General features: G+C 45.1%; 1 protein-coding gene across 4 annotated transcripts in view; it reads left to right on the top strand.

Annotated features, from left to right (window-relative positions):
• The window catches only part of ILDR2 (immunoglobulin like domain containing receptor 2), a 40,390-nt gene that overhangs the window by 19,120 nt on the left and 4,974 nt on the right, over window positions 1-16,296 (top strand). Inside the window, exons 4-7 of one of the 4 annotated variants that reach the window (XM_069869543.1) lie at window positions 2,438-2,494; window positions 7,368-7,514; window positions 8,262-8,438; window positions 14,551-14,667. In XM_069869543.1, the coding sequence (XP_069725644.1) occupies window positions 2,438-2,494; window positions 7,368-7,514; window positions 8,262-8,438; window positions 14,551-14,667 (498 nt within the window). The remainder of the gene's footprint in view (window positions 1-2,437; window positions 2,495-7,367; window positions 7,515-8,261; window positions 8,439-14,550; window positions 14,668-16,296) is intronic. The other 3 variants (XM_069869552.1, XM_069869560.1, XM_069869566.1) reach the window with 3 other exon arrangements.

Raw genomic sequence — 16,296 nt, forward strand, 5'->3', positions numbered from 1 at the left:
TTACACAAGGCATACATTTGTTGCATGGGTTTCACAGAATCACAGAATCACTAGATTGGAAAAGACCACTAGGATCATCGAGTCCAACCATTCCTATCAACCACTAACCCATGTCCCTGGGCACCTCATCCACCTGTCTTTTAAACACCTCTAGGGATGGTGATTCAACCACCTCCCTGGACAGCCTATTCCAGTGCCTGAAGACCCTTTCTGTGAAAAATTTTCTTCTGATGTCCAGCCTGAACCTCCCCTGGTGGAGCTTGAGGCCATTTCCTCTTGTCCTGTCCCCTGTCACTTGGGAGAATAGGCCAGCAATCTCCTCTCTGCAACCTTCTTTTAGGCAGTTGTAGAGAGCAATAAGGTTTCCCCTCAGCCTCCTCTTCTCCAGGCTAAACAACCCCAGTTTCCTCAGCCGCTCCTCATAAGACCTGTGGGTTTGGAGCCCACTTGTAGCACCCAAGCCAAGCCACATGTATACGCGCCTATATCTTAGGGCTGGAGCACCTCCCATATGAGGACAGGCTGAGAGAGTTGGAGTTGTTCAGCCTGGAGAAGAGAAGGCTCTGAGGAGACTTTATATTGACCTTCCAGTATCTGAAGGTGCTACAAGAAAGCTGGGGAGGGATTTTTTACAAAGGCATGAAGTGACAGGGCTGGGGGAATGGCTTTAAATTGGAGAGGGGAGCATTTAGACTAGGCGTTGGGAGGAAATTCTTCACAAGGAGTGTGGTGAGGCTCTGGAACATAAAAGCTGTTGCCCATAAAAGCTGTGGATGCCCCATCCCTGGAAGTGTTCGAGGGCAGGTTGGATGGGGCCTTGAGCAGCCTTATCTGGTGGGAGGTGTCCCTGCCCATGCAAGAGGGATTGGAATTAGATAATCTTTAAGGTCCCTTCCAACTCAAACCATTCTATGATTTTCTGATTCTATATCTGGTGAGCAGAAAGCATACATGAGCATTTTCCTGTAACAAGCTAACTGTGTGCAGTTTGGACACCTGGTCCTTCCAGAAAATGGGCTGCAAAGAATGTCATCAAACTCTTTGTGTATGTAGATGAAAGTGTTGCAGTAGCCTGATGGCAAGAATCCTCCTTCAAAGCAGTAAATTATCTCAAGGATCAGCATTGTTTCTTTTGCTGAGGCTTCAGGAGCATCTCATCATGATGGCATCACTGTGAGTAGTAGACAGCTTTGATGAGTTGTGACTGGTTGCAAAGCACAGCCTGCATTCAGAGTATCTTTGTTATGGCTCCAGCAAGCATCCATGTGGATTTTTGGTCTCTACTGAACCTCTGCTGAAGCACTGAGAAGAAACGGACAGTGGGTATTTGACTGCAACACTTCAAGGACAGACTAGAGACCAGGAAACTAGGGGTCCAGTTCATACCTGCTTAGTACAGGACCTGAAAGGCATGTGGGGAGGTTGAAGGTGGCTCTCTACCACTTTTGTACTGGCTTACCCTCAGCTCCTTCTGTTATGTTATATCAACAATGTATGTCTCTCTTTGGAGTGCAATTTGCATGTCTTCAAAAACCCTAGCATGGTCCCGGTGCCATATAAAAGAATACGTAGCACAGCTGCACACAGGGCTGTTCTGCCGATGAACAGGTGTATGTAAATGACAGGTGAACTCTGTGCAGGGTGTTTGCTGTGCACTAGAAATATCTCAGGCATTCAGTGCCAAAACAAATAGGTACCAAGCTGCCTTTGGGCTTGGATTTTGTTTGTGTTTAGTTATAAATGAGAAAGGTTTTTTGCATGCTTTTTTTTTTTTTCTTTTGTAAAGTGATTCCACAAATTTCTACACAAATCTTTCCCTGGTTGGTTTGCTTCACTTGAGAGTTTGCCTTATGTCACAAGATCTCACAGATTTGCTTGTGCATCTTGAAATAAGTAGCATATACCCACTTCAAGACTCCTTTCCTGGAACTGCCTCTGCAGTTGCAGAGCCCCACATGGAGAGCACCATCTATGGGTGTTGGATGCACGTGGCTGACTTGCCAAGGGCCTTGGGTTAAAGATGTTTCACGTGCATCCAAACTACTTCAGTACATTTTTAAAGTAAACTAAATCCTTCCGTTTGAGGGCTGTTGTGTGCATTGCCAGGAGCTTTTGGCACGTGTAGAGCATAAGTCCAGAAAGATGTTACTGTCTAAGCATGCTTATGGGACCTCTCTCTTCTTGACATTTTGTGCCTAGATTGGAGAAGCTTTGTTCCATATTCTTGCCCCTGAGCTCTGCTGATAAAGATAAAATGCAAGGACAGAGAATTGATTGAGGTGCAGAGGCGGACACTGGGTGTCTATGGTTAATAGGAATTCACTTAATGGAGTGCAAGTGGGCTGATGAGGGGGACTGGAGGCTAAGGCAGGGTCTGGGAAGTGTGTTTTTCTTGCAGTAACCTCTTTCCTTGTTCTCCTCCTTCTGTCTTTTCTAGGCAGGACAGGGCTGCTTGCTGATCTCTTGCCCAGTTTTGCTGTGGAGATTATGCCAGGTATTCAGTCATTCCACCCTTCAATCACCCAGTCCTCTGTTGTCTTGTCTGTTTATCCTTCTACAGCATCTGTATGTGGTGTACGTTTCACTCTTGCCTGTGTTTTATCTGGGGATAAAAGTGGAAAAACCTATTGTTTACTGGGAAAGTATATTGGGTTGGGGTCTGAGAGAGCTGGTGCTGGGACTTGGGGGAGGAATGGCCATGTTAAGAGCCAACGTAATGGTGATTGAGGTCATGCCAGGATCAGTGTGAGAGCAGAAATGCCAGTGCTGTTCAGGGGAGGTTTTATATCAAGCTGTCTGCTCTCCGCCTGCTAGCACAAAGGCAATGCTGCTCTAGCCTGTGAGATCTCGGCAGCCTCGTGTGCCCGTGTGGCTTTGTACGTCAGCTGCTCTTGTACAGTAGTAACTTCCGCTCCCTGGACCCTATCCTGAGGGTACCCTTATAGCCATCACTGCAGATGGTAGCACAAGAGGTGCTAGAAATAGAGCCCTGGTTAGCAGCCCAGCAGTGGCACAGCTCCTCGCATGCGTCATGGCCAGGGCATTGTCTAGGTAACACCAGGTGGCTGGACCAGGCATGAAAGCTTTCTGCCCATGATAAACTCCCTTGCTAGCCAAACTAATGAGAGCCACCACTTCTGGCACTCCTTGCAGGGGAAACAGAGACTGTGCAACAGATTGTCCTTGAAAGGGAGAAGCTGTGAGAACATTTAGCCCTTGAGTCATCTGATCATCCCCTGACAGTGCCCAAGGAGTGTTTCTTTCACACGTTTGTGCAAAAATGCAACTGCACATAAATGTGTGAAGCTATTTTCAAATCTGTCCCAGAGATGCAAACGGAGAGAAGACAGACACTCGCCCGCCTCCAGTGTAAGCCAAAGCTCCCTGGAAGTTCAGCATGGCAGGAGAGGGATTGTTTTTTTCAGCATAGACAACAGTTGATTCTCTGTTGCCTATTTCCGCCCCCCTCCCCCAAATATTTACAGTTTTATTGAATGGAAATAAAATTCTTGTGTGTTGGCAGGTAGCTTTCTGTTACCCTCACTGCATGTGTGTAAATAGCAGGAAAACATTAAAGGCAGTGGAAAACCACACTTCAGCTCTTAGCATTGTCTGTTACCTGAATAAACAAAAGCAGACATTCCTGTAAGCACAGAACAGTAGTTTCCAGAGAGTGAGGACACACGGCGTTTCAGCTTAGTAGTCATTTGAATCTCAGGGTTACACAGTTGTATCTGGAAGGGCTATGACAGAGGAAAACGGTTGTACTGGAGGAAAGGTTATGGAATTGAAGGTGAAGTAGGGAATTGGAGGTGAAAGTGGTTGAATCCGAATTTTGTGCATAAAGGAGGAGCCAGCAGGCTGCTTTGCTGGTTTTTTTAACCTCATCAAGAACACAGTCTAACTTACTGTGGAGTGAAATCCTTCATCATTCATAGGTCCCTGTGAGTGGGACACTGATTTTAAACATCCACTTCCAATGCTGAGTATCTTGCAATGTGCAGTGTACAGACTCACGTGACCTTGTTTTATAGTCCTACAATGTTTTCAGAAAGACCACAGATATGTTCACAATGGACTCGCTGTTTGATTTTTTTCCTCTACCAGGCTTTTATTCTTTATGGAGTGACTGTGAGCTGGTCACTAATAGCTCTGGAGATCTGACACCTGAGCTTCATTGTGTAGCTGTGGCTGGCCGCTTCTGTCGTGCACGTGATACACCTCCTGTGTATCAGTGATGGTTGTAAAGAACAAGATGAGAACATGACAAAAGAAAAAGCCACTAAGCTGTTGCTCTGCTTGGATTGGCATAGATTAGGAAGTACAGGTCTGGAAAGGATAGTCTGGCTCTCTGTCTTCCTTGCTGTCCCTAGGGTTGTGTAATTTCATCGTTTCCATGAGCTTAGTGAGCTTAAGTCTGGATTTGGCCATTCTTTCTCCCATTGGAACGCTTTCTTTGATGTGCATCTTCTAGCTTCCGTCTACATTACTCACATAGGCCTGTTTATGCCCGTTTATGTAAGACTTTTAACTATAACACCTGCTTTTCTTCCTAGCATTCATCCTTCCTCCTAGCATATTGACAGGCAGCAACTATGTTGGCTTTCAGCTCTCAGCCTTCTTTTTAATAGACTAATGCAGCGAGCTTCACCTCTCCTGCTGCAAGGCAGGCCATCGAATGCCTTCATCTCCTCAAATCCCTGCTTTGCATCTGCTCTAACCTGAATTCATTTTCATTCAGATGAAGTTACCTGGAGGCCTTGTATGATGGCATTAGTATTTCCTTAACACTACTGGAAATTTCTCCTCTACTGGCCATGGAATTTGTATTTTTGTGGCTGTATGGCATAAGTGATTACAGTTGTCCTATGATGGCATAGTATGCTGGATCATTTATCTTGTTTTTCAGTTGTTTTCAACTACTGAAGTCCTGTTCAGAAGTGCCTGTAACTCTTTATTTATTTAACAAATTAAGTAAATAAACTGTGATCACCTTCAAAACAGTTCCCTGTTAAGTTGGCACACAGCTGCATATGGACAGAGAGCCAGGTCTGGTGTGTAGGGTGGGTGCTCAAGCAGTTTTAGCTGAAAACTGCTTCACAGACAAAGCATTGGTGCGTTGTCTTGATGTGAACTCCCTGTTCACTCTTACACACCAGCATTTTCCAGCTGAGGGTAAGAAAACCTCTATTTGAACATGTAACAGCTTGTACTGAGTGGAGTGATTGAGTTGAGCCTTGTCTCACTGTTACAAGGTAGAACATGTTCTATAACCATCTCTTTGTCTCCCTTCTCCCACTCTTGGTTCCTGAGCTATAGGGTTAGTCTCGTTCTTTTTTGTGTTGGACTGTGTAAATTGTTCTTAATCCTTGAATATGTGACCTTGAAAGTATTACTGTGCACCTTGAAATTCAATTTATTGCTGCATTTCATGTTTCTTATTGTAGTCCCAAGGATGACTGGCCCTTTCTTTAACCTATCCCAGTCTTCGTCTTTAGTGACAATGCTTCCCTAGCTTTTACCTTCAAGATACATTCACACATTCTTATTTTCTGTGTAAAGGTCATTTGTGAAAATAATAAATAAGATGGTTCCTAGAACCAGCACTTGAGGAGCTGTATTAGTAATTTCTTCTCAGCTCTTACTTTTCCATTCATGAACGCTTCCTTCCAGCCATTTCCTTATTCATCAGCTGAATTTTTCTCAGCATATAGTAACTTCACCAAAAAAAAAATATTCCACAAGGACCAAAATTATCTGCAAATTTAAATGAAAGTCATCTGTTTCAGCCGAAAAAGAAATAAAATATTCAAAATATATAAAACATTTTGCTTGACACTTCTGAAGTGAAGTGTTTTGATCTGTAAATGCCAAGATCTTTCACCGACTTTTTTTAAAGAAAATTGTAAGTTCTAAATTTAAAATGGCATTGAAAAAAGGGAAGAGTTAAGGAAAACTGCATCCAACAAAGCAGGGAATTTTACCTTTGTTCAGACAAAATGCGGGTAAATCAAAAATGACACTTCTTATTTTTGCATTTTATTAAAAACTAGTAAAAACTTCTGGTTTGATTGTTCCAAGCTGAACATTTTTCCTTGACTTTTCAGCTTAGCAACGCAAGTGAGATGTGCACTATTTTTCCAGTGTGATTCCGCAGTCACGTAACAATACTACTTCCTCCTAAGTAATAATGTACCAGGAGACCCCTTAGTGAACCCTGGAAACAGTGATCTGCTGGTTTTTTTCTCTCTGCAAAGCAGCCCCACCACTTTTTTCTTTTCTTTCTTACCACTTTTCTAGGGTGGTTGAATAACCACCTGGGTACACGTGGAGTCTTTGCCACCAGATTTTCCCTCGCCAGCGCTCTGATTTCTAGATAGGTTGATGCATCTCTCTTGACGCCAAGACAACTCCAGGCCTTCTGTACATTCAAAGTCTTGAAATGTCTTGATCCGGATGTGTTCACTGACCATTCCCTTAATATGGGGGATTGCGATGTGGCAGTAGGCACAGTCCTGTGCGTGCAACCCGCTGCAAAGTGCAGAGTGGCCAGATGCAGAGCTGAGAGCTGCCCCAGCACGGGCTGGTCACCTGCACCCACCACAACTGTTGCTGCTGCTGAAGTGTGAGAAAGCTTTTCTCACTCCCCTTCCCACTCATACCCCATCGTGGTTTTTGTGGACCAACTTTTCTGTGCTTTCACTTGTAGGGTGTTTTTCAGCCGTTCCCTTTCGCTGCCTGGCAGACATCATCTGAGGCTTCAGCGAGGGGGAAAAAAAAGGCGGTTGTTAGGTTTCCTGGCTGTCTGCAGCGCCTGAATAGGATGTTCGTTCGGCACATTCAAAAGAATAATTGCATGCGTGGGCCTAGCTGCGAAGGGGCAGGCCTGGCTCATTTACTGGTCTATTTATAGCGTACTTTTCACCATCGTTTGTCCCATTAAAACTAGCATGTGGGTAACGGAACAAACACACAAGCAGAGCATGAACATGGCTGGGAAGAATGAGTCTTTGATGAGATCCAAATACTAATAGAGTATGTCCTGCCGCATTTGTACGGGTCTGCTGTGGTGTGAAGGGTTTCTATGTGGGGGAATCAGAGCTCCTGCTGCCATGCTGCTTGCCTGTCATCCAGCCAGAGTCATTGCAGGAAGGGACTGTGTTTCTGTAGATGCATTTCTCACTGTCATGTTCCATTTGTGCTTTGACACAGAGAGGGATATGGTCCTAGACCAGCAGGAAGTCCAGTTCTATTATTCAGCTATCTATTTTGTCCTTGTGCTCTCCCCTGGGAGGATGTTGCTGACATTCCCTTCCACAGCAAGGTGCAATCCTGCAAGTATCTCTCTTTCTCCCTTTATTTTCCAGAGTGGGTCTTTGTGGGCCTAGTGATCCTAGGAGCATTCCTGTTCTTCCTCCTGGTGGGGATCTGCTGGTGCCAGTGCTGCCCACACAGCTGCTGCTGTTACGTCCGCTGCCCCTGCTGTCCCGAGTCCTGCTGCTGTCCCCGGGCACGTGAGTGACCTTGTGCAACCCTAATACAAACCTCCTCCTGCACTACTTCTGCTCCCTGGCAGAACAGGAGGAGAATCTGTTAATATCGTTTCCTTTGCCCTGAGCACTTTGCTTGACTAAGGAGCTGATTTTTTGGGAATGAAGCATCTGACCTATTGCTCAATGGTTGAGCGCTCAAAGTTAATTACAAATGTAATTCCCTGAGCCCTCCCTGCCTTGGCAGCTGTGCCTCCTCCAAAGTGTCATGCTCCCCTTCCAAAGTTGTTGTCGTGTCAGTGAATGTTGCGGGTCAGAGCTAAGAGCATCCTGCGAGCTTTCTTCCCGGCAATGCAAAGCAGCTGCCCTCTACAACAGTGCAAAATCCTTGCAACCCAGCAAGGTTCCTGATCAGGTTCAGACAGATCTGTCAAGTTTCATGAGCCTCATCCCTGCTGTTAGAGTCATCGGTTGTTTTTAAAGCTGAACTGCCTCTAAATCAAGGCAGTAGCAATGCCGGGTGTAACACTCTGAATGTCTTTCAGTTGCTGGGCATCTCACATGGCTCACATGACCTGCTGTATGCATTTTTTAAAGTCCCCTCAGTGCCCTTTGAGGCTCAGAGAAATTCAGATTGGTCCTTGCCATTTCATTTGTCCAGTTGTCTGCTGCTTGGTTGTCACTGGTGTTGGTTATGTGCAGGTTTTGGCCATGCGCCGTATGGGTCTGTGGGAGGCTGATGTGATGCTGACTGCTGTTCTTCTTTTTCAGTGTATGTAGCAGGCAAAGCAGCAAAAGCTGGGTACCCTCCTGCAGTCTCTTCCATGCCAGGTCCATACTACATCCCCAGTGTTCCTGTAACTGGTGTCCCGTCTCCTGCCGTGCTGATGGATAAGTCGCATCCCCCTCCCTTAGCCCCAAGTGATGCCAGCGGAGGAAGCCAAAACGGTAATTCAGTGTGCCAGGCACAACATTCAGTCCTCTTACTGGGAGCAGGGCTGGGAAAAGGAGGAATAATTGTCACTGGTAGAGCATCACGTACAGAAGAAATGCAGAGAAATTGCATTTTAATCCTGGTTCTGACAAGAGCATTTGCATCTCTTAGGGCCACATGGTCCAACTTTTCTAATGCTACGAGAACAGTGTTGGTTGGTGGGTACCTAATTAGTCAGCAGGGAACAAGAGGCCAAGTTCATGCCCTGGACTTCTGTCATTACTGCTGCAAGTGTTTACTTGTGGAGAGCAAAAGGATGAAGATGATTTCAGGGAAGCAGAGGCAGTGGCCACTTTCCCCTTAGAACTGATGCCTTGCAAGCTGGTCTGTCTTGGTGAACTGTTCTTCCTTTGGTCTGCAGGGCACTGCTTGCCCTCTGGCAGCAGTCTTTGCTGCAACATATTTTACTGTCCACATGGCATTTTGGGCACAGGGACATGCTCCTTTGCTGTTCCTGCCCAAGAGCCTTTGGGGCAGGACTCCCTCCCCTGCCTTACAGAAGTCAGTAGCTCGCTTTTTTTTCAGCCTTTGTGTTTGTGAAATGTGAGGAATAAAAGGCCGCTTACTAGAAAGGAGTTGTGGATCAATGTCAGACATAGAGTATCAGTATGATGAGTCTGTCTTGGTGAGGATCGTTTCTCCTGCTGCAAAGGAAGCAACCATCAAGGCAAAAGGGGGTAGCTATTTAGGCACATGCTATCATTTTAGGATCAGAGCAGCTGTCTAAATTCAAACATGCTGCAGCAGAAGTGGCCCTCACCAATATAGAGTCACCATACTGAAGCAGTGTGTTTGCCATTGATCCAGCCATGTATCTGACTTCAGAACACCACATTAATTATCAATTGTTAAATTTGCTTGTGAAATGTGTTCATAAGATCATAGAATCATAGAGTAGTTTGGGTTGGAAGGGACCTTAAAGATCATCCAATTCCAACCCCCTGGGATGGGCAGGGGCACCTCCCACTAGATCATGTTACCCAAGGCCCCATCCAACCTGGCCTTGAACACCTCTAGGGGTGGGGCAGCCACAGCTTCCCTGGGCAACCTGTGCCAGGACCTTGGCGCTCTCATTGTGAAGAAATTCCTCCTTATGTCTAGTCTAAATCTGCCTCTCTCCAGTTTATAACCATTGCCCCTAGTCCTGTCACCCAGATGCTTCTGAAAAGACAAGATCGAGTAGCATATTCAAATAATTAATCTTTTCCAGCAACCCTACACATCCTTCTGCTGCCCCAGTAAGTATATTAACTTTTCTGGAATTACAGAAAGTATTTTCCTCCAACAGTCATACTTCTCCCCCACCCAAAACCCAAACAGAGCTCTGGAATGGAGCTTTTTGAAATAGGAAATAAATCAATCACTGACCCAAAGCAGAACGTATCCAACTCAAAAACCTTTGTCAGAGAATGATGAATGACAGCCCAGTGCTTTTTTTTTTTCTCCTGTGAAGCATGTCACTGCATGTAGACTGTAGTCTTGGCTGTGGGAACTCCAGAGACTTTTTAAGAGTCAGATCACAGCCCCAGTCTCGTCTCTGCTATATATTACTCACAGAGCACAAACGCAGAATGAAAACTGTGGATTTGTTTGGTAACAAAATGGAGGCGCCCTTAGCATCACAGCTTCATTACACAGAAAGATGCTTTTATTGTACTGGCTGGACTTAATCTCTCAACTCGGGACTTGACAGGAAATACTACGTATTAAATAGGTGCAATTAAATATGTGTAAAACTCTGTAATAAAAACATTATTACAGAGTTTTAACTGTTGTGGCAAGACAACAGAAGTTCTTAAGCTTCTTTTTTCTTTTTAATTATTTTTTTTTTTGATAATATGTACAAACCCTTAATCTGGATCATGCACCTGCTGTTCAAGGTGTTCTTGAACTGTGGAGCTAAGGAAGGGCGATACCCTGCAACTTGTTCCTTTTCTCTTAAGGTTCTCCACAATGCCACAATATCCCCTAATTACAGGCTGTAGAAGAGAAAGTATTATGTGGCTGTTCCAAGCCAGGTATTTGCTTTTTGGACAGACATCAAGGTAAACAAAACAGGTAGTGGTTGAGTTTATGGTATATGTACTGTGTGTATATATAGTATATATAGTATATATAGCTCTTTTTCTCAGAAGGAGGACTGTTTGTGGTCTGTGTCCTCCACGCAGCCAGCAAGACCGCTCCTTGAATACTGTGTTCAGTTCTGGGCCCCTCACCACAAGAAGGATGTTGAGGCTCTGGAGCGAGTCCAGAGAAGAGCAACAAAGCTGGTGAAGGGGCTGGAGAACAGGCCTTACGAGGAGCGGCTGAGAGAGCTGGGGTTGTTTAGCCTGGAGAAGAGGAGGCTGAGGGGAGACCTCATTGCTCTCTACAGATACCTGAAAGGAGGTTGTGGAGAGGAGGGTGCTGGCCTCTTCTCTCAAGTGACAGGGGACAGGATGAGAGGGAATGGCCTCAAGCTCCGCCAGGGGAGGTTTAGGCTGGACATTAGGAAAAAATTTTTCAAAGAAGGGGTCATTGGGCACTGGCAGAGGCTGCCCAGGGAGGTGGTTGAGTCACCTTCCCTGGAGGCGTTTAAGACACGGGTAGACAAGGTGCTAAGGGGCATGGTTTAGTGATTGATAGGAATGGTTGGACTTGATGATCCGGTGGGTCTCTTCCAACCTGGTTATTCTATGATTCTATGATTCTATGATCTGAAACTTTGCAGCTTCAACATTTCTGTCAAGTTCTGGGATCAGAAGTGCTAGGAGACAGAGACTGGAGGGTACTATAATCCTGGATACCAGGATAAAACAGACAGCCTATGCCTTAGATAATTTCTGTGCTTACAACCGACCCCTGTGAAATGATCTAGTGAGCAAATTCAGGCATGAGGATATTTAGAAAGTTTGTCAGGGTTACATAAAAGCTATGTGACAAAGCTTCGGTGAAGTCTAGGAACTCCATCCTAAACTTAGGGCTGAACAGTGGGGAAAAAACCCAAACATTTCAACTCTCTTGCTTAGAAGAGTGTTGCAACACTTAAGTTAGGATGTATGCTCTATCTGTTTTCAATGCAGTAACTCCCTGAAGGCTCTTGCATAGATTCCTTAAACCATGCACACAGGGAAGCTTTTGATCTGAGAGCTGGACTCCAGATTTTTAATACGGAAGGTGTAAAAGGATGAGACATCATTTACTTCCTAACCCTGCTTGTCTGAAAAAAAATAGTAGTGCTGTCCTTTCTGGGGAGGGAAACAGCTTACAGTTTTGGCTGACTTGATTCCACCCACAAAGAAAAAAAGAGTGTCTAGTTAAATGCAAATTAAACATTAGAAATGTATTAACTGTTCAGGAGAAGAAAATGTGGTCTAACAGGGATGAATGTTCCATTCCCTTTGGCTTCAGTGAATGGTCCTGGACAAGTGGTTAACATCTCTGCATCTTTATTCCTTTATAATTAAGATCAACCTAAAAATATTCAGACCTTATTAAAGGGTTATGGCAATTTACAGATGAAGAAGGGTGTGAGGAGGAAGCAATAATATCTTTGGTTCTCACACAGAGGCATAATAAAGAGATTTAATAAGCTGAATGTTCAGTATCATTGCGGGAAGTGTTTAATAAATAAATGTAGAGACAAAATATGCTTTATCTGTAATGGAAAATACTTTTTATGAGCTGTTCGTGGTCATCTTTGCAGATTTAAATCCAAAGTCAATTTCTAGATTCTTAGAGAATTAATCAAGAAATTTATTTGCCTTTTGATACACAGCTGCAATAGCAAGCCTAGCGTGAAGCTAGCATGAAGTCTAGCTAATTCCTCATCAGTTCCAGGAGCTATAGATGTTGCCCAAGTAGATATTTGGCACTGCCTTAGGATGAGTAGTGGCTCTAGGGAGACAGAGTCTGGAAGCTGCCTGTTCAAGTTCCTCAGAGGTTGTGTGCAGGTCAGAGTAATTTCCAGCTGATGGTTGATTGCTGCCCTGCGTGTTAGTGGGGTGGCAGCTCAGCTGAGCTCCTGGTAGCCGCATTAGAAGAAAGAACAGCGAGACGCCTTTTTCCTGACAAGGTACCAGACAGGGATCAGTCACGATGGTGAGGAACAGTGGAGAACTGGTCTTGCTGTTGCTTGTGTAGTGCAGCAGGAGTCATCACTTCTGAGGCCAGTCAGTCCAGCCCCTTGTCATAGCAGCAACCTCACTTCAAGAGACGTGATGGTCTTCCACTTCGGAAGGCAGAGGCAGGGTTCCTTGTGTTCTGTAAATCACTGTGTGCATTTGTAGTCATTGTGCACCCATCTGTGGGGATAATAAAACACAGTGAAACTCCAGATTGCTGTCACCTATCTGGAGACACATTGAAAGCACCCTGATAAACCCATACTATGTTTTAACATCTAATACCTTTCCCAAGTGCAGGTACACAAGGTAATATTTCAAGATGTAGTTATTTGCCTTACACATGCACGCTCAAAAGCCATGGTAAATCACTTTCCTCTTGAAGGAATTTGCACGTTTATTACAGGAATCATTCTACCGATTTCTGTGGAGCAGCCATTTCTGAAGCAGAGCGTGGCTATTTAATAGCGCACAGACACAAACGCAGCACTTCAGGACAGAAGGTGCCTAGGAATACCTCTGCCAAGTCCTTGTTCAGCCCACACAGTGCATACTATGCAACCTACTACCAAACCCATATGTTAGTAGCTCGATGTATCAGGGTGTGGGATAAACCAGAAAGAACAGGTTGGCTCAAAACCACCGTCCAAGTGTTTAAATCATGCCATGATTGCAGCACTCATGCAACACTGCAGTATTTGCACAAGGGAAGATATTAACCCCATGCAAGGCAGAGAGGTTCCATTTTGCAGTGCTAAGTGAATTGTCCTCATGACAGTTCTCTAATGAGGCTCAGCTGGAGGGTTATAATTCTCTTTTGGGGTTAGACCTGTGTTTCTGTCCATATTGAAATAGCCCCAGGCTGAGACTTTTCTTAAATTATCTGTTATAAAAGCATTATTTTATTCAAAGCCCTGATAGGTAGAGTTCACAGAATCATAGAATGGTAGGAGTTGGGAGGGACCTCTGGAGATCACCTGGTCCAAACCCCCTGCTAAAGCAGGTTCGCCTACAGCAGGTTGCACAGGAGAACATCCAGGCAGGTTTTGAATTTGGAGATCTCTGCTTGCTGGCTATAGACATGCCTTGAGGTAGCCAGGCTGCTCATAGAGTTAGGAGGTGAAGTCTACATGGAGACAGTCTACCAGAATTAGAGCTGCTGTGGCTCCAGGTGTGTAGGGGCTTCTTTTTTATTCACAGGAATGTGGAAAAGCCAAAATTGTCATGTGTTCCCCTGCACATGGAACAATCCCAGGAGTCAAGCATTTCCTGTGTGTGTGAGGGGTATTTTTTCTGTAAAATAAAGCATGTAAAGAATGCCAGAGCAGGCAGTTATGCAGTTACCCAGTGACCTGATTGGCCCCATCATTGAATTTGGTATAGATCTCAAAGCAGTGTGATGTGCGTTGTGGGACTTCCTGTGTTTCCTTCTGTATTCTCTGGAATACCACATGCTCTTCAACCTGTGTGAGCAGAATTCATAGGGATGGGATGGTGGAGTGGTCCTGCAGAGTGACAGCTCCCAAATGCTCAGCCACCTGCTTCCCCTGCAAACTGGGAGCTTACAGCCTCTGCTGCATAGAAGCAGCCCGATCTTCTGGGACTGCTTCTTCCATACCATGACAAATCCTTTCAGTAGTGCTGAGGAAGGGGAAATGAGTGATACTTTTCTCTCTGCCATCCTCTGTGGGAGGTGGAATTACTCTGCAGCAATGACACCACTTGATGCATTTGGTTGTACAGATGGGGCATTTCCAAACCATTTTTTGCCGTTGCTGCTGTTACTTTGTAAATGGTGCAGCTGCTCACAACTTCACATCCCACATTGCAGACAATTTTTTTCTGAAGCAAGGACTGACTCACTCTGTTTTGGAAGACGCAGCCTACCTGCCTAAGAAATGTCGTCAGAAAGTCTCCTTGGACTTAAATGTGTTTTCCTCTAATGCTTTTCTTTTCTCCCTAGCAGTGCGCAAAGGGTACAGGATCCAGACTGACAAGGAAAGGGACTCCATGAAGGTGCTGTACTATGTTGAGAAAGAACTGGCTCAGTTTGATCCAGCTCGGAGGATGCGAGAACGATGTGAGTAGCAGGCACGGTTTGATTTTTTTTTTCCACTGACCTGAAAAATTCCCTGTATGTACATATTTAAAGGTCCGCTAGTTTCACCTTAAAGCCAGGCTCTGGGATATGATGTCCAGGATATGGTACTTGAGGCAGGTTAAGTCTAGGTTTTAGGCATCTACAAGTATGTTCTGATTTTAAAGATCTGCTGCTTACCTAATCGTCCTTCATTAAAACAAGCAAAGTGCAGGAGACTCAAATGCTCATGGAAATTGTTCATTGAGGTAATTAAACTTTTGGATCATCATCATCTGAAAAGCCAAGTCTGTACTCATGCCTTATATAGCTTGTGGTGTTGTAATAGCTGGGATGTTGTCCTCACAATTTCTATATGTCTTACAGCGTGGTGCCTGTGAATTCCCAGTATGGCAAAATAGGAGAGGGATGATTATACTGAAAGTGAGTTTTGTGGGGTACAATGACCACAGTGTGGTTTGAAGGATGCAGAAAAGTGGTTTAGGGTGGCTCTTGCCCTGCAGAAGGAGCAAGGACTTCAAGAAAGGTTTGAGAAACCAACGGCTTGTCATGTTGTTTGACACTAGTCAACGTAAGATCAGAGGTGGTGCGTGCATCATTATGGACAGCTTGGCATTCAGACAACTGCAGATGAAGGGGAGGATGGTGGTGAATAGGGAAATGATGCAAACTCAGAACTGAGCTTCGTGGAACTCCTCACTGTCTTCTGATGGCATCTTGCAAGCTTTATTTCCCTAAATAAAGGCTGAGGCTGCACTTAACAGGTGTCAGAATACAAACCCAAGCAAGGATTTTTCCACATTAGGTGGCAAAGGTGCAGTGGCAGGAGAGAGTGTGTGCATGAGGAGGGCTTCCAGTACTGCACTTTGTCCTCTGGCTGCTCTGTGCAGAGGACAGCAGCAGACTGGGGGCTCTGTTCCTCCAGGCGGCATCTGACTTGCACAGAGCTAACCCACATAGGGCACTGGTAGAGGCTCATTTAAAACAGACGTGTGAGATCCTGCAAATGAGTGAAGGTAAGGGCTTTAGGGAATGACACCTTATCAAAGCTCTGTACAGATTAGGCATAACTAACAAATTATATGTACTTCTAAAACAGTCATTGCTGAGCACACTGTCTTCTCCACCCACAAGATTTACTATAAAAAGACCTCTCCAGATTGGTATGTCAGGCCTCCAGATGTCAACGTGCTTCACGAGGTAGAGACTGACAGTGATTCAGTCTCTTACTTTTTTCTTAATGCTTTTTGAGGGGGTTGTTTTTGTTTTAGCTGGGCAAGTCAGGCCAAATCCAGAGCCAGTCTGTCTCACACCAGGAAAGGGGGAGGTGGCACAACTGCTGTGATGGTGTTTCACCAAGTGCAGTGCCCACCTCACAAGGACAGACATCTCACATGTGTTACTGAAGCAGGGCTGAGGGGGATTTCTGCACAAAGACTGAACTCAGTTATTGGGAACACAGGCATCTGATGCCATTTGTGGTACCTTTCAAATATCCCACCTGGCTACCAGCTACCAATTCAGAAGATCTGTAGGTCTAACAGCAGTTCTGTGTCTAAACTGAGCCCCAGGACTCCTGCGCAGGATTGGTCAAGGGTTTGGAGAAGGATC

The sequence above is a fragment of the Phaenicophaeus curvirostris genome, chromosome 1 (genome assembly GCF_032191515.1).
Source record: "Phaenicophaeus curvirostris isolate KB17595 chromosome 1, BPBGC_Pcur_1.0, whole genome shotgun sequence".
In the NCBI taxonomy this organism is placed as follows: domain Eukaryota; kingdom Metazoa; phylum Chordata; class Aves; order Cuculiformes; family Cuculidae; genus Phaenicophaeus; species Phaenicophaeus curvirostris.